The sequence below is a fragment of the Pipistrellus hanaki genome (assembly GCF_964339955.1).
Source record: "Pipistrellus hanaki genome assembly, chromosome: 5".
Taxonomy (NCBI): Eukaryota; Metazoa; Chordata; class Mammalia; order Chiroptera; family Vespertilionidae; genus Pipistrellus; species Pipistrellus hanaki.
In genome coordinates, this window is record NC_140507.1 from 71,727,495 (window position 1) to 71,750,538 (window position 23,044).

The 23,044-nt window shown below is 54.3% G+C and overlaps 1 protein-coding gene across 1 annotated transcript; it reads left to right on the plus strand.

Annotated features, from left to right (window-relative positions):
* The first annotated feature begins 8,725 nt into the window (after positions 1-8,725).
* Positions 8,726-21,345, plus strand: TLE6 (TLE family member 6, subcortical maternal complex member). The gene is made up of 17 exons (XM_084883516.1): positions 8,726-8,747; positions 9,319-9,431; positions 10,531-10,604; positions 10,908-10,953; positions 12,196-12,237; positions 17,244-17,306; positions 17,423-17,678; positions 17,789-17,811; positions 18,056-18,116; positions 18,248-18,312; positions 18,425-18,462; positions 19,066-19,318; positions 19,414-19,664; positions 19,939-20,077; positions 20,478-20,628; positions 20,889-20,965; positions 21,118-21,345. The coding sequence occupies exons 2-17, from the start codon at positions 9,384-9,386 to the stop codon at positions 21,220-21,222; spliced, it is 1,692 nt and encodes a 563-aa protein (XP_084739642.1). The 5' UTR covers positions 8,726-8,747; positions 9,319-9,383; the 3' UTR covers positions 21,223-21,345.
* The last annotated feature ends 1,699 nt before the right edge of the window (positions 21,346-23,044 follow it).

A 23,044-nucleotide genomic window follows, 5' to 3' on the forward strand; every position in this document is an offset into this window, starting at 1 on the left:
ATGGATACAGATAATAGTGTGAGGGGGAGAGGGTGCAAAATAGAGGGGCCAATGGGGGAAAAAGGGAACATCTATAATACTTTCAACAATAAAGACAAATAAAAGAAGAAGAAGCTGCAAAATTCACAGTCAGAATGGAAGATTGGGGAACAAAATTTGTTACCAACAGTGTCTTTCGAGTTTCCTCAGAGCTTGATCTAATGGACTTAAATGAAACTCTTAAACCAACAATTAGGAAATACACATCCAGTCCTGGCTGGTGTGGCTTACTAGTAGTTGGTTGAATGCCGACCCATCAATCTAAGGCAGTGGCTCTCAACCTTTCTAATGCCTTGACCCTTTAATACAGTTCCTCATGTTGTGGTGACCCCCAACCATGAAATTATTTTTGTTGCTATTTCATAACTGTAATTTCACGACCCACAGGTTGAGAACTGCTGCTGTAGAACCTAAGATAATTGGAAAACACAGATATTTACATTATGATTCATTAACAGTAATAAAATTACAGTTATTGTTCAGAATTGATAACTTCATACTATAGTATACAGAAATCAATTCAGAGTGAATCATAGACTTGAATGGAAGATTATAAAATTTACAGAAGAAACACAGGGGGAAAAATTCTTTGTTTACCGTAGGTTAGGCAGATTTCTTTGATAGGAAAGAAAATGGGACAAACACACACCAAGAAAATATCAAGTGGGTCATTAAAACTTGTTAATATTTGCTCTTTAAAAGCCACTGTGAAGAAAACAAATGACAACAAGGAAAAAATATTTGCAAAACATACTGACAAAGTCATTATATTCAGAATAGATCAAGAATTATTTCAATAGAGAAAAAGCATGACCACAAAAGGGCTGCCTGTCACTCTCAAAACCTCCTAAGTCAGTATTCTTAGAAAATGCCCACTGACTTAGGATAAAGGGGAACAGAATGCAATTAACCCTCAAAATTAAAGGGGGAAACATGTATAATTTACATGTGCACATGCATATATACACACAGAGGGCACACACATCAGTTGCAGGTTTGAACACCCGCCCAGTTAGGATGAGAACAGGAGGCAACCAATTGATGTATCTCCCACATTGATGTTTCTCTCTCTCTCCACTTCCTTCCTCCGCTCATTTTCTCTAAAAACAAACAAATAAAAAAGCAATGGAAAAAATATCCTTGGGTGAGGATTAAAGTATATATATTCTCAGTGAAAGCAGCCAGGCACAAAAGACCACATATTTTGTGATTCCATTCATAAGACATTTCTAGAAAAGTCACACCTACAGAGACAGAAAAATAGGGATGGGAGGAAAGAATTGAATCAAAAAGGACAAGAGGGACATTTCAGCCACAATGGACATTTTCTAAAATCGGGTTTTGGTGATGGTTGTATAATTGTACAAATATACTAAAAATCATCAAACAGTATGCTTAAAATGGATGACCTCATTGTTATGTAATTGTACTTCAATAAATCTGTAATTAAAACTTCTACCAGAAGAGGGTGCCAGAGACCACGAGTTCAGCTCAGAACCAGCCCAGGGCAGCAATTTTCAACGTTCTCATTTTATGGCACACAAATTAATTACTAAAATTCTGCGGCACACCAAAAAATAGAATGTTTTTTGCTAATCTGACAAAAAATAGGTATCATTTTGATTTATGTCGGACAGCTATTGTATTATTGGCTGTCATTTTTTCATTTGACAATCTATTCTAAGGGAAAAGAAGTCGGTGCTCATGACTAATTACTTTTTGCATATTTTAAATTTTTTGTGACACACCTGTGTGCTGCAGCACAGCCAGTGTAGCTCAGTTGACTGGAGCCTCCTACAGATACACCAAGGTTGCAAGTTTGATTCCTGATCAGTGTATTATACCAAAATATTTAAAAATTCCTAGCCTAGCCGAAACTGGGTTTGGCTCAGTGGATGGAGCGTTGGCCTGTGGCCTGAAGGGTCCCAGGTTCGATTCCGGGCAGGGGCATGTGCCTGAGTTGCGGGCACATCTCCAGTGGGGATGTGCAAGAGGCAGCTGATCAATGTTTCTCTTTTAATGATGTTTCTAACTCTCTCTCCCTCTTCCTCTCTGTAAAAAATCAATAAAATATTTTTTAAAAAAATTCCTAGTCTAGCCCATCTGTTGTGGCTCAATGGTTAAGCATCGACCCATGAACCAAGAAAGAGGCCACCAGTTTGATTCCTAGTCAAGGCACATGCCCGGGTTGTGGGCTCCATCCCCAGTGTGGGGCATGCAGGAGGCGGCCAATCAATGATTCTCTCTCATCATTGATATCTCTATCTCTCTCTCTGAAATCAATAAAAATGTGTTTAAATAAATAAGCACAATAAAAACATATTTTTAAAAATATATTTTTATTGATTTTTTACAGAGAGGAAGGGATAGAGATAGAGAGCTAGAAATGTCGATGAGAGAGAAACACTGACCAGCTGCCTCTTGCACACCCCCACAACCAACGTACATGCCCCTGACCGGAATCGAACCTGGGACCTTTTAGTCTGCAGACCGACGCTCTACCACTGAGCCAAACCAGTTTCGGCAAAAACATATTAAAAAAAAAAAAAAAAATAGTAGCCCTAGCCAGTGTGTCTCAGTGGTTAGAGTATCAGCCTGTACACTGAAGGGGTCTCGGGTTCAATTCCTGGTCAAGGGCTTCTTATCTGGGTTACAGGTTCAATCCCCGGCAGCTATCTGGGTGTGTGCAACCAATCACTGTGTGTCTCTTACATCGATGTTTCTCTCTCTCTCTTCCCTCTCTCCCCTCTCTCCCCTCCACTCTCTGTAAACAGCAATGGAACCCTGGCGGGTGTGGCTCAGTTGGTTAGGTGTTGTCCCATGATGCACCAAAAGGTTGCTGGTTCTATGCCAGCTCAGGGCACATGCCCAGGTGGTGGGTTCTATCTGTGGTCCCGGTGCATGTGGGAGGCAACCGATGGATCTTTTTCTTTTCTCTCTTCCCCTCTCCTTTCCTCTCTCTCTAAAATCAATATCTTTTTAAAAATATATATTTTATTGTTTTTTTTTTGTAGAGAGGAAGGGAGAGGAGAGAGCTAGAGAGCTAGAAACATCGATGAAAGAGAGACATCGACCAGCTGCCTCCTGCACACCCCACACCAGGGATGTGCCCACAACCAATGCACATGCCCTTGACCGGAATCGAACCAGGGACCTTTCAGTCTGCAGACCGACGCTCTATCCACTGGGCCAAACCGGTTTCGGCTAAAATCAATACCTTTTTGAAAAAGCAATGGAAGAAATATCCTCTGGTGAATATTTTCTTAAAAAATCAGGCGGACTCTCCCTCCAGAGGACACACCGGACCTTTCCCTTTCCCTGGTCCCCCGCCTTCCCCCTCCCCACCCCCCACATTACCATTAGCTTCCTCACTCCCAGGCTCCAAGGGCCCTTCCTTTACCTCCGTCACTCACTTCCTAAGCCCATTTCTTCCAGGAATTCCTTCTTCTCCCTCTAATAAATGTTCTCTTACAAAATAAATAAATAATAAATAATAAAAATAAAAATCACTGGTCTAGGGGATTCTGTCTAATTTGCACAGGCTCCCTTCTCCTCCTCACTCCTCATTTAGGGAATGAAGGAGGCTCAAGAAGGTATTCTGCAGCCCCCGCCTCATTCCCAGGACAGCATGGGGATCGGCCCACTGCAAATTTGCTGGGAAGCCTCCAACAATCGAAAACAGCCTTAGCTTGGCTGTCAAAAAAGCAATCTCAGCAGCCCTCCGGCCCCGCCCCATGGATCCGAGCGTCAGACTTGGCAGGGCCCCCTGGAGGGCATGAAGCCACGGAGACGGCACACAAAGAAATGCGTGTGTGTGTGTGTGTGTGTGTGTGTGTGTGTACACAAGTGTCTTCCCTGCAGCCATCCTTCCAGCACCACGGCAGACAGGGGAGAGTTAAATAAAACAAAAAGCGTCAGGAGGCTGCGAGAGGAAAGAGAAAGGCTGCAGCTTCGCTCCTTACTCATCAGTGACCCAAGGCCAAACCAGCAACGCCGCCCCCAGGCCCCCGCCCCCCAGACCTGGGAGAAGATAAAGGTCTGTTGTTTCCAGCCACCAGGTGAGGGGGCGATTGGATCTGTAACACCAGCCGAGACATCTCGATTTCTCCCAAAGTGAGCACAGCACCCAGGACGCCCGGATCCACCTCTGGAATGGATGAGCCTTCCCCGGAGCTTGGGTCCTGGCGGAGGTGGAACCTAATGCCACCACGTGGGCAGTCAGTGGCAGAACCCTCGTTTAGATGTGAGTGATATGGTGTAAGGGCTATAAGGCTACATCCCCCCCACCCCCGGAGCAAGATGACCTGGGTTCACAGCCTAGCTTAGCCATTTAGTAACTATGTGACCTTGGGCAGATGAGGTAACTTCTCCCATAACCTCAGTTTTCTCCTCTGTAAAATGGGGATATCAGGCTTCCTGGAGGACTGAACGAGTCACTATAGTTACTTCATTTCTCTTTTGAGCCTGGTAGAGAGAATTGTGTCCCCCAAAAAGATACAAGTCCGCCGGGACCGGTTTGTCTCAGTGCATAGAGCGTCGGCCTGCGAACTGAAAAGTCCCAGGTTCGATTCCGGTCAAGGGCATGTACCTTGGTTGCGGGCACATCCCCTGTGGGGGGTGTGCAAGAGGCGGCTGGTTGGTGTTTCTCTCTCATCGACGTTTCTAACTCTCTGTCCCTCTCAATTTCTCTCTGTGTAAAATCAATAAAATATATATATATATATAAAAAAAGATACAAGTCCTACCCTACTCCGCTCCCCTCACCTATCCCCCCACCAGATGAAAATGTGACGTCATTTGGAAGTGGATGATTACAGATGTTAAGGTGAAGTCATGCTGAAATAGGGCGGGCCCTAATCCAATGGCTGGTGTCCTTATAAGAAAAGGGAATTTAAAAAATATATATTTTATTGATTTCTTACAGAGAGGAAGAGAGAGGGATAGGGAGTTAGAAACATCGATGAGAGAGAATCATCGATCAGCCACCTCTTGCACACCTCCCACTGGGGATGTGCCCACGACCAAGGTACATGCCCTTGACCAGAATAGAACCCAGGACCTTTCAGTCTGCAGGCCGACGCTCTATCCACTGAGCCAAACTGGATTTTTTTTAAATGTATTTTATTGATTTTTTTACAGAAAGGAAGGGAGAGGAGTAGATAGCCAGAAACATCGGTGAGAGAGAAACATCAATCAGCTGCCTCCTGCACACCCCCCACTGGGGATGCGCCCGCAACCCAGGCACATGCCCCTGACCGGAATCGAACCCGGGACCCTTTAGTCCGCAGGCCGACGCTCTATCCACTGAGCCGAACCAGTCAGGGAAGAAGAGGGAAATTTGACACAGAGATACACAGGGGAGGAGGCCCCGTGGAGACAGACACAACAATTAGAATGATGTGTCTACGGCCCAGGAGGGCCAGGGACTGCTGGCCGTCCCCAGAAGCCCTCCCTGCAGCCTTCAGAGGGAGCGTGGTTCTGTGGACACCTTGCTTTTGGACTTTGGGCCTCCGGCATGTGAGATGATGGGACCCCGCTGTTGTAAGCCACATTCTGTGGTCGTCCCTTACGAGCCTCTTTCCACCAGGTGGCAGAAAGCAAGCCGCCATCAACGCCCGGCAATTTATAAATTCACTTTTCCTGGGGCCAGGTCTGAGTGCCACCGTGGTCCTGGGTGTCTGAGAGCGGGGCAGCCGGGGGCATCCTGCCCTGGAGCCTCTCCCGGCCTGGCCAGTGTCTTCCGAGAGTCCTCGTCCCCTCACGCTGCTCTTGGTCATTCGTTCAGAGTCCTCCTGCCTCCCTCCTGACACGTGGCTGTGGTTTCCACTCACGTGGGCCCCTGGGGGCTCTGGGGATGGAGGAGAGAGGGGGCCGGGGGAGCCAGTCCCTACCTCCCTGCTGCCACTCTCTGTGGTTACGCCACAGCCCCTTCTCCACGCTGGGCTTTTTCGTTAAAAAAAAAAAAAAAAATGTATTTTATTTATTTTTTACAGAGAGGAAGGGAGAGGGGGAGAGAGTTAGAAACATCAATGAGAGAGAAACATCCATCAGCTGCCTGCTACTGGGGATGTGCCTGCAACCAAGGTACATGCCCTTGACCGGAATTGAACCTGGGACCCTTGAGTCCACAGGCCGACGCGTTCTCCACTGAGCCAAACCGGTTAGGGCTCTGGGCTTTTTCCTGACTCCTCTGAATGGCCCACACTCCCTCCAGGTGGCTCTGGGGTCCCTCAGGTAACAGGTCTGAGGTGTCCAGGACAGGCCTGGGAAATGCCAGAGCTTTGGAAATGCAAACCTCTTTTCTCCCAAACTTCCATCCAGACCTTGGATTTCCACCAAGGAAAGCACAGCTCAGAAGCCAAGAAGGAAATCCGTGCTTCCTCAGTTCCTCTCGGTTGTGTCATCCGTCTCTTTCCCCAGAGCTCAAGGAGGCTCATAGCTGGCGGGGCCGGGCTGGGGCAGGCAGGGGACAGTCAAAGAAAGAACCAGCAGGAACACATACCCACAAAATGTCCAAATATTACCCAACCCCCGCCCCCCCCCACACACACACACACAGGGCTTTCCCCCAGTGGGGATGGAAGGCTGCCACCAAACGCTTCCCGATTCTACACGGACCCAGGACTTTTGTTTTCCAAGAGCCTCAGGCCTGTGCCCTTCTGTAAACTTTCTGCAGCGGACGGGAAGAGTCTAGATCTGTGCTGCCCCAGGCGGACAGTCCCCGGCCACAGGTGACCACTGAGCGACTGACATGAGGCCAGTGCATCGGAGGGGCTGAATTTTTAATTTTATTTCATGTTCATCGTTTTAAGCAACGACAGGTACCCAGCAGAAACCAGACAGGACGAGCCAGCCCCGGATGAGTTAGTGCGCTCAGCTGAAAGTCTGCAACCACAGAGAGGAGGAGAGCCAAGCGCACAGAGGGAGGCAATTAGCAGGTTGGACCATAAATAAAATTCGCTTCAATTAAGGGCCGGTTGAGGGATCTGGGTGAAAACCTGTTTTGCGGTTCCTATATGGCAGCCCTCGAGTCCTCCCCCATAGCCCAGCCGCAAAGCCCCGGCTGTGTTTGCATCAGAGCCTCTGGGGCCTGTCCCAGGATCCGAACGCTCGGAGTCCCCCTGGAGCACAGCTCCGGGGAATGGGAAATCCCTGGGTCCCATGGGACTCTCACCGAGCCAGCACACCTGCCCAGGAGCCTGTGGCTCCTCCTGGGGATGTGCTGGCGTCCTGTTGGCTTTACGTGAATTTTGAACACAACAGGGCTTAGAGCCACTGAGATTAAAACAAGGTTGACTCGCATTCAAACCACACTTGGAGTAAACAGAACAAGAGAGGGAGAATGGAGGTCTCATCGAGGTGGTGACCTCTCAGGCAGAGCTGAAGGGGAGGGAGGGAGTCCGTGGCTGTCAGACTGTCCCAGGCAGAGGGAATAACTAGTGCAAAGGTCCTGGGGTAGGCCGGATTGAACACTTCCTATCCTGAGTAGGCATTTCAAACCAGGCCAAAACAGAGCTTTTTTTAATTTTTTTTTTAATGTTTTTCTTGATTTCAGAGAGGAAGAGAGAGAGAGATAGAAACATCAATAATGAGAGGGAATCCTGCAGGCCCCACACTGGGGATCAAGCCCAAAACCTGGGCATGTGCCCTGACCGGGAATGGAACCCTGACCTCCTGGACCAAAGGTTGATGCTCAACCACTGAGCCACGCTTGAATCCTTCAACACCCTCCCCTCACACCACAACCCCCTACCCTCTTTTCTCTACATAGCCCTAGGCCTAGATGCCTACCCTTCTTCCCACCTTGGCCTTAAACCTGGAAAAATATGTACCAGCCTCAAGGCCTTTGCAGTAGCTGCTTTCAGTTCTCACATCTGCAGTCCGGGGCTTGGAGGGCAGCTGGGAAAATTCCTGATAAAATGCGCAGCCTAGGGCTTGGCTCGTGAGAAGCTCTGGATAAAAGGGAGCCGTTAGGCTTTCCTCGGAAAGGGGGCTTGAAGCTTCGTTTGCATTGCACGTTATTTAATACCACGAAAGCGTTATTAGCCCATATCTAAGGATTAGAGTGAGAGCGTTAAAGATTCCCCCCGCCCCCATTCCAAGTGCCACCCCCCAACCCCATCTCCTGAGCTAAGCCACTCCGGGGCCTCACGAAAAATGATCGAAAAATGATCGGGCATCTCACCAAACAATGAAATTACCCGCCGCCCAGCCCCTCCCCACCGGCACCTCCCGACCCCAATCCCCCCAAGCCCTTCTAAACATCCTCGCCCTCCTCCGCCTCCCAAACTGCCTGCGGCTTTGCATGCTCGCCGCTTGTCCCGCTGCGGGACCGCAAGGGTTAAACCGCGGCCCCGGGTGAGCTGATTGACAGCACGACCAGCGTCCCGGGCGAGCCGACCAATCAACGACAGCGGTCGCGGCCCACGTGGGCAAGCGGCCTTACGATTGGTCGGAGCTGCCGCCTGCCGCCCCCGGAGCCCGAACCCACGTGCAGCTGCCGATCCTTCATTGATCCGCTCGGCGGCGCAGGTGGCGGCGGGGCGGGAGGGGGCGGGCCGGGGCGGGCCCAGGGCGGGCCGGGGCGGGGCCCGACGGGTCAAAAGGGCCCCCCGGGGGGAGGGAGAGGAGGGGGCTTCCTCTCGGCCTGAACTTGGCTGACCTCCGTAGTTTCCTTCCTGCTCCTCTGAGCCTCTGTTGTCGAGGAGGTGAGTAGGCCCCTGGCCTTTGGGAGGACTCCGAGGTCACCGGGCCGGTGAGGAGACTTGGAGGGGCACCGAGGATGGAAGCAAAGGGACCTGGAGCAACAAGAGGGATTGTGGTAGAGAGAGAGGTCTCTTTCCTCCCGCCTGAGAAATGCCTCCGAATTCACCTGGCCAACTCTTACTCATCCTTCAAAACCCCTTTCCCATGGTGTTCTCTCGGCCTTTGGGGAATCGCCTCCAAAACCTGAGGTTAAGCCTTGGTGTTCTTTTCTGCGTTCCCCAATCTCTGACTGCCCCCCCAAGCCCTGATTTCCCCAGGCCCTGACTGTTCCCCCGCCCCCCACACACACACACACACACACACCTCAAAGGGCCACACACACCTCAAAGGGCGAGACCTCAGGGGCCCTACTGTTAATCAGCACAGCTGCAGGCACTGGAGTGTTTGATGAGCGGACACAGGGATGGGGTTGGGGGCCAGGAGTGCAGACCGGGTCCTGGAGGGGAGACGGTGTTGAGTGGTGTGTGTGGGAGGGAAGGGGGGGGGGCTGGTCTGTCACTGACTCTGCCTTAGCTTTCTCCCCTCAGGGCCTTCATTTCCTTGTTGCTTTTAGAGTCCTCTGTGAGAACTACCTGAGGATGACCTCTTCTGGCCATGCCAGCCCCCAGCGGCACCCTCCGGGGATGGTGAGGCCTCCAGGGATGGTGAGGAGGGGGAGGGTGTGATATGGCATTAACTTCTGGGGGGAGGGGAAGAGCCTGGGAGCTGGGCTCCTATCTAATTCTCCTTTTTTCTTTTTTTTTAAATCCTCATCAGAGGATATTTTTTCCCATTGATCTTTTAAAGAGAGAGAGGAGGGGAAGTGGGGAGGAGGGGAAGGAAGAGGGAGAAGGAAACATGGATGTGAGAGAGACACATGGACTGGTTGCCTCCCACACAGGCCCGGACCAGGACCGGGCCAGGGATCAAATGTGCGTCCGAGGTACAAGGTATGTTCCCTTGGGTGAGAGGCCAGCCCGAAACCCTTCATCTGCAGGCCAATGCTCTAACCACTGAGCCACCAGCCAAGGCTAATTCTTCTTCTGATGGAGGAATATTATGGGGTGACTGGCCAGGCCTTTATATTGGGGTCACTAACCCATCATACTTGACAGGTGCAAACACACTTGCTTTTTACATTTTTTTAAAATGATATTTGGAGAGAGAGGAAGGGAGAGGGAGAGAGAAACATCCATCAGCTGCCTCTGCACACTCCTTACAGGGGACTGAGCCCAAAAGAAACCCAGGCATGTGCCCTGACCTGGAATCTAAGGCCCAACCATCGGAGCCACTCTGGCGAGGGCGGCATTTGCTTTTTAAAAATTAAACTTAGTTCTTATGACCCAGGTGTAAAACACACGACTGTGTCATCTGTTCTGTTCATGTTTTACAAGCAAAATTCCCCACCCTCCAGAGGTTACTTCCCAGAGAGGGCCATTGCTAACAGTTTAGGCCAGGAGTGGGCAAATGTCTTCCATAAAGAAGAGAGGGAATACTTTAGATTTTTAAAGCAAGATGCAAAATGAACGGTACTCTGTGGTCCCTTAAGTAACGAGGGAAAGAGAAAGAGAGAGAGAGAGAGAGAGAGAGAGAGAGAGAGAGAGAGAGAGAGAAGGAGAGAGAGAGAGAGAGAGTGAGAGAGTGAGAGAGAGAGGGAGAGAGAGAGAGAGGGAGAGAGAGAGAGAGAGAAGGCAAATTACCTCCAGGTTCTAGGAGGTCCCACCTCACTCTCATCCGCCTTTGCAGGCTCCCCCTGAGGCCGAGGCTCCGGGCCTGAGCGCTCAGGCCGTCCTGGACCAACTGAAGAGGCAGTTCCCGAGGTGAGGACAGTGCGTGGGGTCGGGAGTCCCTCTGTGCTCCCAGGCGCCACGGAGGAGAGAATCCTGTCTGTCTCCTGATGGCTGGCCCAGAGGACGGACCACTAACGGGGAAGCCTGAAGCCAAGAGGAAGCCAGCAACACTCACCCGGCTCTTAAACATTTGGTCTTTGTGGTGGTGGGCGTGCCTGGGCATGGATTTGATTTTATAGACGGATTTAAGTGCGGCATTAAAACTGCGTTCACCTGGACGCTGCTTTATGGGGGAAGGTCCTGCCCCCCTCCAGCTGGTCTTTCTCCCCACAGGTCCCCTCCTCACTTGCGGGCGCGGCTGGACAGCCTTTACTACTTGGTGAGCCACAGACCGGGCAGCGCCCCCGGGCAGCCCCCGGGAAGGCTGTTCTGTTTGTCCTCAGGAGCAGGGTTTCAAGACAAATCTGTTTTTGCTAACTTTGGGGCACGTGAGTTACCCCCAGTGAACCCCAGCTTCATGTGAGTTTTCCTTCATAAGAATCTTGCTGTGAAAACTAGAAATTCCATTTTTTTAAATATATATTTTATTGATTTTACACAGAGAGGAATTGAGAGGGACAGAGAGCTAGAAATGTTGATGAGAGAGAAATTTCAACTAGCTGCCTCCTGCACCCCCCCCCCCCCCTGGAGATGTGCCCGCAACCAAGGTACATGCCCCTGACCGGAATTGAACCCAGGACCCTTCAGTCCGCAGGCCGACGCTCTATCCACTGAGCCAAACCGGTCCCGGCTAGAAATTCCATATTTAAAGGAGAGGCTTCTTTAACTCGCAGCACATGGCTAGAGTCCCTGCCCTGGAGGCGCGTATGTTCTAGTGTGCTATGTTTTCTAGAACTTTCCGTGGCGTTCTATAGCCACCATGTCCAATAGGACACCTGCCAGCCACATGTGGCAGTGGAGCACTTGTAAGGGCCTGAATGTTGAACGGGTTTAAATTTAAATAGCCGCACCTGACTAGTGGCTACCACATTGGACAGGGCGGCTGTAAAGGGATGAGAGGGACACATAAGTAAATAGAAAAAAACAAAATTCGGGGGGGGAAATATCAGCATTGAAAGGAAAATAGAAAATGATGAGCCGAGAATGAGTAAAGGTTTTGAGCGAGTAGTCAGAAAGGGCTTCTGAGGGGAAGTGATGGTCACAGAGGATAGGGCTCCTGCACCCCAGAGAGAGCAGGGAGAGGTGTTCCCGGCAGTGGGCGCTGTATGTGCAAGGGCCCTGGGGCAGGATGGTGTATGATTGTTGGAGGAACCCTGAGGAGGCCAGTGTGCTTGGAGCAGAGTGAGCCAGAGGCTGAGGATGGGACGGAGGAGGGGTGGGGAGAGGTCTCAGGGAGGGCCTTTGGCCTTCACACCTAGAATGGAATCAGGGGTCTCCCTAATTGGCTCTCATTTTGAGGGTATGAAGGGCCATCCTGTTTGATGAGAGTAGGGGCCAGAGAGGTAAAGTGACTTGTCCAGGGGCACTCAGCTGGGGAGAAGCACGCACAGCATTCAGATTCCAGATCCCTGCCCACTTCCACTGACCACCGCCCGGTGTGATCCCTGCTGTTCCTTCGTAGATCCAGAAGGTTCGGCAGGATCTGCAGGAACACCACAGGCAGGTGAGTCACCGGGAGCTCTGCAGACGGCGGCCTCTCCTGGAAAGGCAGGGGAGAAGGGGAGGAGGTGAAAGCAGGGTGGGGGCGGGGGCAGGTCATTCAAGGCTTTTTGGGCCTAGGTAGGACCTGTGCTTTTTACCCCAGGGAGGTGGGAGCCCGGAGGGCTGTGGGCAGAGGAGGGGTGGGGCCTGGAACCCCCCAGGATACCAGTGGACCCGCACATCTTGGGAGTGCCTCTCCCGTCCCCTCTCTGAGCCTCTTCCCCCGGGCCTGCTCCCTGGGTTCCTGCGCGGCTCAGACGAGTCCAGGAGTGTTTTTCACACTTTGCGGGTCAGTTGCCTCAGCTCTGAAGGGCCTGTTGTGTGTGCCAGACATACCTGGATTACCATCTTCCTTATGTCTGAGAGTTCTCAAGGGCCTGGCTCACCGCTGAGCCAGGGACAGGTCTGCACCGGAGGCCCTGGCTCCCTTCGCAGGGCGCCTTGCCCAGGCTGAAGCCTGGCTTCCACCCCTGCCTGTCCTCCTGCCACCTGGCCTCTCTCCCTTGGGCGCTGGCAGGACCTTCCTGCCTGTGCCAGATGTGACTGGCAGAAGGCCAGGGCTGTGTCTGCGATTTAGTAGGGACCGGGGTGGGCAGCTCGGGAACCGGGAGAGACAGATGGGGAGAGAGGCAGGAAGCAACCAGAACAGTTATTCATTCAACAGATATTTATCTCTCACCTTGCCAAGTGCTGCTGTAGGCGCCAGGAAAATAGCAGAGAGGAACACAGACAAACCCTGGCCCTCGGGGTGAGAGGAGCTGGGTAAATAGAAGTGTCAGATGGCGAGGGCCAGGCAAGGTGGACGTGGAATTGAGCAGCCCCCAGTGGACGGGGGGGGGGGGGGGGGGACCAGAATGGGAGCGGGTTGCAGGCCGGGGTAGTCAGGAAAGGCTCACTGAGAAGGTGGCATTTGAGCAGAGAACTAAAGGGGGGCGGGGAGCGGACGTGAAGGTATCTGAAAAACAGCACGTGCAAAGGGCCTGGGGCCGTCCCTGGCCTGGCATGCTGGAGGCACCGCAGGGAGGCTCTGGTGCCTGGAGCAGAGGGAGACGGGAGGCAGCGAGGGCAGGCTGTGCAGCGCTGTGTGGGCCACGGGGAGGACTTGGGCTCACAGCACAGTGGGGATGGGGCCCTGGAGGGCTGCAGGCAGAGACAGGACCTGACTCGGGCTCGCAGGCGGTGTCTGACTGCTACAGGGAGGACTGACTGTAGCTGGGCAGGAGCTGTGTGGGGGTTGGGGGGCCAGCTGATGGATGTGTGTCACCTAGAACAGTTATGTGGTGAGCAGCAATCAGATTGTGGACCGTGTTTGGGGGAGGGGCCAGAGAGCTCTTACTGAGTATCAAGACTTAGGGGGCGGGGGCAAGGCCCCAAGATGGGCCACTTCTGTTGCTGCTCAACCCAGGAGCCGAGTGTCCTCCCACCCCCAGGTGATGATTCTAGCAGCCTTGATGCCTTTTAGTCCTCAACAGCCCACTTCCCCCTCCCCCTCTTCTGGATTTCCTCCTCCTTGTTTTCCCAGCCTCCTTGCTGTGCATTTAAAATCCCAAGCAGCAGCAGCAGCAGCAGCAGCAGCCAGCCGCTACTCCCACTCCCACTCCTCCCCACCGTCTGCCTGCACACAGCCTTCCCCAGGGAGGCCAGCCAGCAGGCAGGAGGGAGCAGCACTTTTCATGCTGAGTGCATTAAAGTGCCAGTAAATTGCGCATTAACGAGCCAGGGCGAATTGGGGAAGGCTCCCCTGGGCCTCCTGAGGCTGGGAGGCCCAGCTGGGGAATCCATCACGGAGGGCCCCGGGGAGCTCCATGGCTCAGAGAGGGGCTCCCACACCCAGACCCTCCCACCACCACCCTGTTTGCCCAACGGGCAGGGCAGGGCAGGGGGGAGGGACCAGGCTGTTCCAAGAGGCGGGTAAACACTGCCTGGCCACCTCCCCTCCCCCCAGGCCCACCCTCCTCTCACTTAGGGGAATTGGCTTTGCTTCTCTGGGCCTTAGTTTTCTCGCCTGCAGAATGGGGATGGCAGGAATGCCTGTGAGACAACCGACTGCCATGCATGCTTATGCTGCATTTCCTTATGATTTGTCTTTGTGCATCAGGACATTTCCCAGGTATTTGGGGGTTTGATCTGGGCCAGCAGGCTTTGGGGAGCTTCTGGAGGGCCGTGGGAGCCGCAGGCCAGCAGGCAACCCTGCCGTCATCCTAAACGGTAGCCAGGGGCCCGTGTGGCTGTTGGACTTGAACAAGTGGCGCCCATCGTCACATGTCAAGTGCTCCGTTGCCACATAGAGCTGGCAGCTGCCCCGTTGGGCAGGCAGCTCTAGAACAACTTGCTGGCGCTGTGTTTCGTCTGGTCCTGGATTAACCACGGCCGCACCTGCGCACGTTTCCACATGCCCCTTCTTGGGAATGCTGGCCGGGAGGTCCCAGCCTTGTTTGCTCTGGTCGCAGCCGGAGGCACGTTCTAGGAGTCACTGTCCTTGGTTCTAGGCGCTCCTGCCATCTGGTTTGCAAGCCCCTGGCCCACGTGGCTGCTGAGCACAGGAAATGTGCCTGTGGGCACTGCAGGCATGTCCTCCTTCATTGTCCGTAGCTCTGTGCACACAGCCATCGTGGCTGGCAGCTGCTGTGCAGGGCTGCACAGTCCCATGGACGGAGAGATTAAAAACAAGCTCGGGCCCTAACCGGTTTGGCTCAGTGGATAGAGTGTCGGCCTGCGGACTGAAGGGTCCCAGGTTCGATTTCAGTCAAGGGCATGTACCTTGGTTACAGGCACATCCCCAGGGGAGTGTGCAGGAGGCAGCTGATCGACGTTTTAACTCTCTATCCCTCTCCCTTCCTCTCTGTAAAAAAAAATCAGTAAAATATATATTTTTAAAAACAAAAACAAAAAGCCCAGTATCTGTGTCAGATCCGTGCCATGGAGAAAAGGAAGGAGGATGTGTGGTAGGGAGGAGCATATTCTAAAAGAAGAGCCCTAGCTAGTTTGGCTCAGTGGATAGTGTTGGCCCAAACATTAAAGGTCCCGGGTCTGATTCCGGTCAAGGGCAAGTACCTTGATTGCAGGTCAGGGCGCATGTGGGAGGCAACCAATTGATGTGTTTCTTGCATCGATGTTTCTCTTTCTCTATCTCTCCCCCTCCCTTCCACTCTTTCTAAAAATTGACGAGGCTCTAGCCAGTTTGGCTCAGTGGATAGTGTCAGCCTGCGGACTCAAGAGTCCCAGGCTTGATTCCGGACAAGGGCATGTACCTTGGTTGTGGGCACATCCCCAGTGGGAAGTGTGTAAGAAGCAGCCGATCAATGTTTCTCTCTCATTGATGTTTTTAACTCTATCTCTCCCTTCCCCTCTGTAAAAAAAAAAATAATAAATTAAAAAAAAAATCAATAAAATATATTTAAAAAAATAATTGATGGGAAAATATCTTCTGGTGAAGATTAACAACAACAAAAAAGAATAGATAGGTAGGCTGGTGGGTAGGTAGAAAAAGGAAACTTAAAGTTAGGTCACTCTGTCCCTTCCATGTCCACAGAACCTTTTAAAATATGTATATATATATATATATTATTGATTTTTTACAGAGAGGAAGGGAGAGGGATAGAGAGCCAGAAACAATGATGAGAGAGAAACATCGACCAGCTGCCTCCTGCACACCCTCCACTGGGGATGTGCCCACAACCAAGATACATGCCCTGTACCGGAATCAAATCCGGGACCCTTCAGTCCACAGGCCAACGCTCCATCCACTGAGTGAAACCAGTTAGAGCTCCATAGAACCTTTTAAAATATATATTTTTTTTATTGATTTCAGAGAGGAAGGAAGAGGGAGAGAGAAAAGAAACATCAATGATGAGAGAGAATAATTAATCGGCTGCCTCCTGCACACTCCACACTGGGTATGGAGCCCACAACCATGCCGGGAATTGAACTGTGACCTCCTAGTTCATAGGTCGATGCTCAACCTTTATTATTTTTTTTCATAAAGGCTGTTTATTTTTTTAAAAATTGTTTTTTGTTAATCCTCACACGAGGATATTTTTCCGTTGATTTTAAGAGAGAGGGAAAGACAGAGAAATATTGATGTGAGAGAAGCACACCAATTGGTTGCCTTCTGCATGTGCCCTGACCAGGGCCTGGGCTGGGGAGGTGCCTGCAACCAACATATATGCCCTTGACTGCAGTCTGGTGCTCTATTCACTGAGCCAAGCCAGCTAGGCTATTTTAAATATATATATATTTTTAATCATTTTCTTTTTCAAATATATTTTATTGATTTTTTTTACAGAGTGGAAGGAAGAGGGATAGAGAGAAACATCAATTAGCTGCCTCCTGCACACTCCCTACTGGGTATGTGCCACAACCAAGGTACATGTCCTTGACCGGAATCGAACTTGGGACCCTTGAGTCCTCAGGCTGACGCTCTATCCACTGAGCCAAACTGGTCAGGGCTATTTTTAATCATTTTAGAGAGGAAGGGAGAGGGAGAAGGACACACACACTTCAGTGATGAGAGGGAATCATTGATTGGCTGCCTCCTGCATGCCCCACACTGGGGATCCGGCCCGCAACCCAGGCCTGTGCCCTCACCGGGGATTGAACTTTGACCTCCTAGTTTCACAGGTCGAGGCTCAACCACTGAGCCACGCCAGCCGGCTCAGGCCTTAGTTTTCAGGCATTCCAAGAAAACAGTTAGGATGTGAACCCGGATCCGACTCCGCTGTCTACCATCCTAAAGCAGCAGTGTCCTCGGGATAGATCTTGTCGGCCCCTGCCGAGGCTGGCTTCGGGGTACCCCGAACGTGCTTTGTAGTGCAGAGGGCTCTGTGTGATGGGTAATCACCCCGGGATGTTCAAGGCAGGTGGCGTATCCCCATTTCACACGCAGGGAAACTGGCCTGCAAGTGGGGGTTCGCACCCAGGTCTGTCCAATGACAAAGCTTCAGCTGGAATAATGTTTCCCTCCTCCAGACAGAACATTTTCGGCGGCTCCTGGAGAGATGCCGCCAGCCCCAGGGCTTCCAGCCGAGGGAGGTAGGTTTCCGGGTCCTCCCGGGGGGAGGCGCAGGCGCGGGCACACCCTCCCGCCCCTCACCGCCGCCCGCCCGGTGCTGGCGGTCCCAGGCGAGCTGGTCTCCTGTGCCGAACAGGCTGACCTGGACGCCTGGGGACCCGCCAGTCCCACGGCCAAGCCCCCAGAGCCCTCCGGTCTGCAGGGGCCAGACTTCGCAGACGTCATGGCAACCAGGTCCTCCGACTGGTTCCAGCAGCCCCCTGGAGCGGACGGCTCCTCGGCTCTCCAGCTAGACACGTTGTTGTCTTGCGACTCTGAGCCCCAGTTTTGGCAGGATGTTCTGACCCAGCAGCTCTGGCAGATTCTCGCCGGGACCCCATCGAGGCACAGGCGTGAGTGTCCCCGGGGCTGGGAGGCGGGCCTCGAACGCGCGGAGGGCAGCGCAGGCTGAACCTTGTCTTTCACCGTCTCTCCCCGCCTCCCTCCCCTCCCGCCGTCACAGGGCCAGAACAGATGCCGGGCCTGGTAAGTGAGGGGGCTGGCGGTGATCCCGGCCGGGCCCCGTGGGGTGTTCACGTTTCTGCGGGATTGGCCCCCCTCCTCCACCCTCGGCCCTTCCGCGCCCTCCAGGGAGCCGGGGCTCTGCCTGGGTCCGCGGACTTGGCCGTGGCCCAGTCCCGGCCTCCCTGCCTGCGCGTCCCTGCGGTTTTCTGGTGCTAAGACTGCCCTTGGGCAGGTCCTTTGGTCTGACCCCGTTTCCTGCCGGCAGGAGAGCCAGAACGTGGGACCCTTCTACTTTGGAGTGGAATCCTTCATCGAAGAAGCTCTGGGTGATTCCAGCGGGATGGGGGGTGGGGGGAGAGGGGACAGGCAGCCTATTCGGGGGGGCATACCTGCTGCTAAACTGCTCTGGTCTCAGCCCGCTCTCCGCCCTCCCATCCCCCCCACACCTCCCCTCCAGGTTTCCAGGAAGGGAGCACAGGGCCGGGCGTGGCACCAGGGGCGATGCTGTCCCATGTGGCCCAGGTGAGACCCTGGCAAGAGCCAGGCATGAGCTGGTCCCCCCCACATTGAAAGTCTGGGGCTCTGGGGCAGAGAGGGCCAACATGGCTCAGCTCTGATCCCGGTCCACCCGCAGGAGCCTGCCAGGAGGACCTGTCGCCTTCTGAAGCCCATGTAAGTGCTAGGCCTGCCTCTCCCGTCGGTGCCTCTGTCCCCAGGAGGTGGGGGAGCCCAGGGGTGCAGGCGTGCCCTCCCCTCCCCATCACCACCGGACTGTCCTCCGTAACTGGAGAAGAGGGGTCTGGGTAGGGAAGTGAAACCCCAGTTACTTTCATACCAGCATCACTGTCCCTCCCCACCCACATCGCCAGCCCAGGTTCACGGGGTTTGGAAGGGGGAGGGGGAGAGGCTGCTTCAGAGCTGGAGGCAGGCATCCCCAACCTTGTGGCCTGAAGCTAGGGGAGCCCAGGTGTGGGGAGAGACCGTTGGCCTGGAAGCAGGGGCATCATGGCTGGGGCTTTGTGGGATGAGCAGGAGTTTTCCAGGGGGCAAATCATTGCAGGCAGAAGGGAGCAGTATTTGGTTACGGGACAGGGAGAATACTTGGAGGGAGGTGGGTAGGAGATGGGGAGAGCGCAGTGTAGCGCAGCCGGGAAAGAAGGCCCGAGAGAAAACCCCCACATCCGAAAAAGAAAAAAGTCCCTGGAGGGCTTGATGGGTGCCTCCCTTTGGGCAAAGGGGCTCACAGGCGGTGACCCCAAGGTTTCCCCTCCTAAGATGCTGGGACTCTGAGGACTTCGAAGTCTCCTGGGAGAGGCCCGATGCGTTGCCCTGGCAACCCAAGAAGCTGGCCGTCCCACACAGAATAAAGCTGGTGCGGACGCTGCGGCCCGGGGAGTCGGTGCTGGCCGCGGCCGTGAGCAGCTTCACGCGGCACGTGTTCACCTGCGGCAGGAACGGCGTGCAGGTGTGGAGCCTGGCCGGCCAGAAGGCGGAGGACAGGTTCCCGGTGAGCCAGCTGCGCGTCGAGGTGAGCGGTGAGCGCGGGGCCGGCTGCGGGCGGAGGCTGTGGGAGCGGAGGAGCCGCCGCGGGCAGGACGCTCACCTGTGCCTCTGCCCTCCCAGGACTCCTTCGCCTACCTGCGCACCTGCCTCCTGTTCTCCAACAGCACCACGCTGCTGACGGGCGGCCACAACCTGGCGGGCGTGGGCGTCTGCGACCTCACGGCGCCCTCCCTGCACGTCAGCGATGAGCTGCCCGCGCCAGACCTCACGTGCCAGGCCCTGGCTGCCAGCCTGGAGGACAGCCTGGCCTTCGCCAGCTTCACGGAAGGCAACATCAGGATCTGGGACCTGCGGGACCACAGTGTGGTCAGGTGCGGCCCCTTCGCACATCGCCCGCCGGGCAGGGGTTCCGCAGTCCCAAGGCTAACGCCTTTGCCTGCTTGAACTCGGATCTGGGGGGGTTGAAGACCCGGGTTCAAATCTTGGCTGGGCTGTTTCCTCAAAGCCCGGTCCTGGTACTTTTTTTTTTTTTGTCGATCTCCGTTTCCCCACCTGTCAGCCGGGGATGGTTGGGTGAGGGAGGGTCCTTGGGCCCAAAGCTTAGAGTCCCCGTTCCAACCCCCTTCTGCTGCTGCTCCTGGCCAGGGACCTGCCGGGCCCTCCTCATGGCGTCAAGACCATTGCGGTCAAAGACAGTAACATCTGGGCGGGGGGCCTGGGGGCCTGCCTGCGGTGCTGGGACCTGAGGACCAAGGAGCCCCGGGAGTACCAGTATGAGTCTCAGGTGAGCCGGCTGGGCGGGCGGGGGCCTGCTGGGCCAGGTAGCAGCTGGGTCTCGGGCTAGAGAAGGAGGTGGACGCTGTGAGGTCAGTTGGGGGGGTGGGTAGCGGTACCCTAAGTCTTGGTGATGCTGGGAGGAACAGGGGCCATTCGACATGTCCTTTCCTATTGCCCACATAGCCTTGGATACTTGCATAGTCTTTGTGATAATTCCATAAAGCAGACAGGACCAACCCATTCTACAGATGAGCACACCAAGGCTTGGGGATGTGAAGTTGCTTGCTGGGGCCTTGCAGCCAGGAAGTGGGCAGGCGGTCCTTCCCTGGGGTTGGTTCCCACACCGCCGCCCACCTCCTGGGCCAGGCTGGGCCCTGACCAGGTCCTTGCCTGCCACCTACCCCCAGATCATAAGCCTGTCCCCCAGCCCCCGGGAGGACTGGGTTCTGGTGGGCACAGCCAATGGCCAGCAGTGGCTGCAGTCCACCCTGGGGGACCAGAGGCGCATGGTGGGCTGTAAGGAAAGCACCATCCTCGGTCTCAAGTTCTCCCCTCTCGGTGAGTGGCCAGGAGGGAGTGGGGGGAGTCCTCTGGGGCCCCCAGCCAGCCACAGGGCCCCACCCCACTGACGGGGCCCAACCTCTCCGACCTTCCCCGAGCCCCTTCCTCCCCCTGCCCTTCATCAGCATGAACCTCTCACACCGATGCTACCCTTGGGGACGTGTGGGAGGTGGGGGTTCCCTCCATTTCCCAGATCCCCAGGAGGGTGGTGGCCCTCAGCTGCCAGTCTGACTTGGTACCCCTCTGCCTCTTTCCAGGCCAGTGGTGGGTGAGCGTGGGGATGGACACCCTGGTCAGCATCTACAGCATGCCCACAGGAACCCTGCAGTTCCAGGTACCATGGAGGCCTGGGGGGCGGGGGGGGGGGGCCGGCAGTGCCAGCCTGGAGTCCCAGTGCAAAGGCCCGTAGGGACCACATTTGAACGGACAGGCACGGGTGAGTGAGCCCCCCTGCCCCCTCCATGCTGTGCTCCCCGATCCTCCCAGGTTCCCGAGAAAATGTCTGTCATGTGCTGTGACGTTTCCCCCAACAACCGCCTCATCGCCACGGGGACCAGGGAACATGCCTCCGTGTACCAGATCATGTACTGAGGGGCTCACTGCTGCCATCTCAGCTCGGGGTCCTTGCCCCCCAGCACGGGGGGTAGCGGTGGAGGGTCATGGTGGGTGGGCCGGGATCTTTGTCACGTGGAATAAAGCAACTGGAAAAAGCAGAGCTGCCCTGGTCCTGTGCCCTGTGCCGTGTACCCTGGCCATCTGGTGAAGATTTGGAAGGACTTTGTCCAGCCTGGGTCTCTCAGCCTTTGAGTCCACATTCTCTGAGAATCTGACCAAAGCCACTGACCTCTAGCCCTAGGTGGTTTGGCACAGTGGATAGAGCGCCGGCCTGTGGACTGAGGGTTGCAGGTTCGATTCCAGCCAAGGGCATTTAAAAAAAAAGCCACTAACCCCCACTTCGGGGGGTTGGGATATGGAGCACTGCCTCCTGTTCCCCTCGGCTAATCTCTCCTCATGTCAGTTTTTCTGCCACTTCCTGCAAATTCCAGCGATGGAGTTGTGGGTCCTTCCGAAAACACCCTGTCTGACTGGACTGACCTGGGCTTCTCCCCCTCCCAGTAGACTCCGATATCGCCATTGGCTCACCTGTCCTCCCGGGATAAGGAGTCCCCAATGGCACCCACAGGCCTAGCTCCCTCAGCCGACCACAGAATTCTCTTCCTCCGTAAAGAACCTGCAGAAACTCCACCTGCGTGTGGCGTTTGCTTCCAGCAGGGACCCTGTCACCCTGCCAGCTCCCGCCAGAATCATCCCTCTTGGTCTCCCAGCCCCTTCTAATCCACGGTCCTTGTGGCAGCCCCAGGGAGCTTCCAGCCCAGATCTGATTGTCACCACCCCTCCCAGTCCCGCCCCCTCTGGCTCCTACTCCGCGGCTTCTCTGCTTAAGCTTGATCTGGAGACCTCACTCCTCCTGTAGCTGAGGAGGAACCCCCCACCCCCACCCCCGGGTCTCAGCAGGCCGAGCTCCTTGCGTACCTCAGTCTGCAGGTGCTGTTCCCTTTGTCTTTGTGGCCCTTCCTCCTCCACCTGGTGGCTCAGCCACTCCTCTGGGCCTGGGACTTTGGCTGTGAGGATGACGGTGGGCCCAGCATCGTGTGCCTGGCTCTTAGGAGTTATCTCTGGGCCTCAAAGGAGACACTATTCCACCCCAAACAGCCCCATGTGCCACCATAAACCCCAACTCTGTACGCGGGAAATGTCATGGGATGGTTCCGTTCAAAAGGCTGGCACTAGGCCTATCCAGTTTGGCTCTATGGATAGAGCGTCAGCCTGTGGACTGAAGGGTCCCGGGTTCGATTCTGGTCAAGGGCATATGCCTGGGTTTTGGGCTTGATAACCAGTAGGGGGCATGCAGGAGGCAGCCCATCAATGATTCTCTCATCACTGATGTTTCAATCTCTCCCTCCCTCTCCCTCTCTCTGAAATCAGTAAAAATATATATTTTTTAAAAAGGCTGGCACTAAAAGTGATCACATGAAACTTTTGGGCTAAGGGTTTAAAAGCCATGTATGACCCATCTTCCTGGTATGTTGGACCCTGAAGTTACATATTGAGGTGGTGGCACAACTGCCAGCCTGCAGCCCTGAGTGTACCTGGAGTTGAGCCCCGAATGCCACATGGACTCGCCCGAGAAATATCTATTGTGTTCAACCACTGAGACCCGGGGGCCATTTGTTACACGGCAAGACTTAAGCCACGCTGCCCAATACAGCACAGTATCTCGCACATAATGAATGATCTCATCCAGATCAGGGAAAAGGAAGACACCCTCACAGCTAGAAAGTGACCTTCCTTCAATAGCAGTTGCCCAAGAAAAGCCACAGTACCCAATTCCCCTGCCCGAGACAGAAGGAAA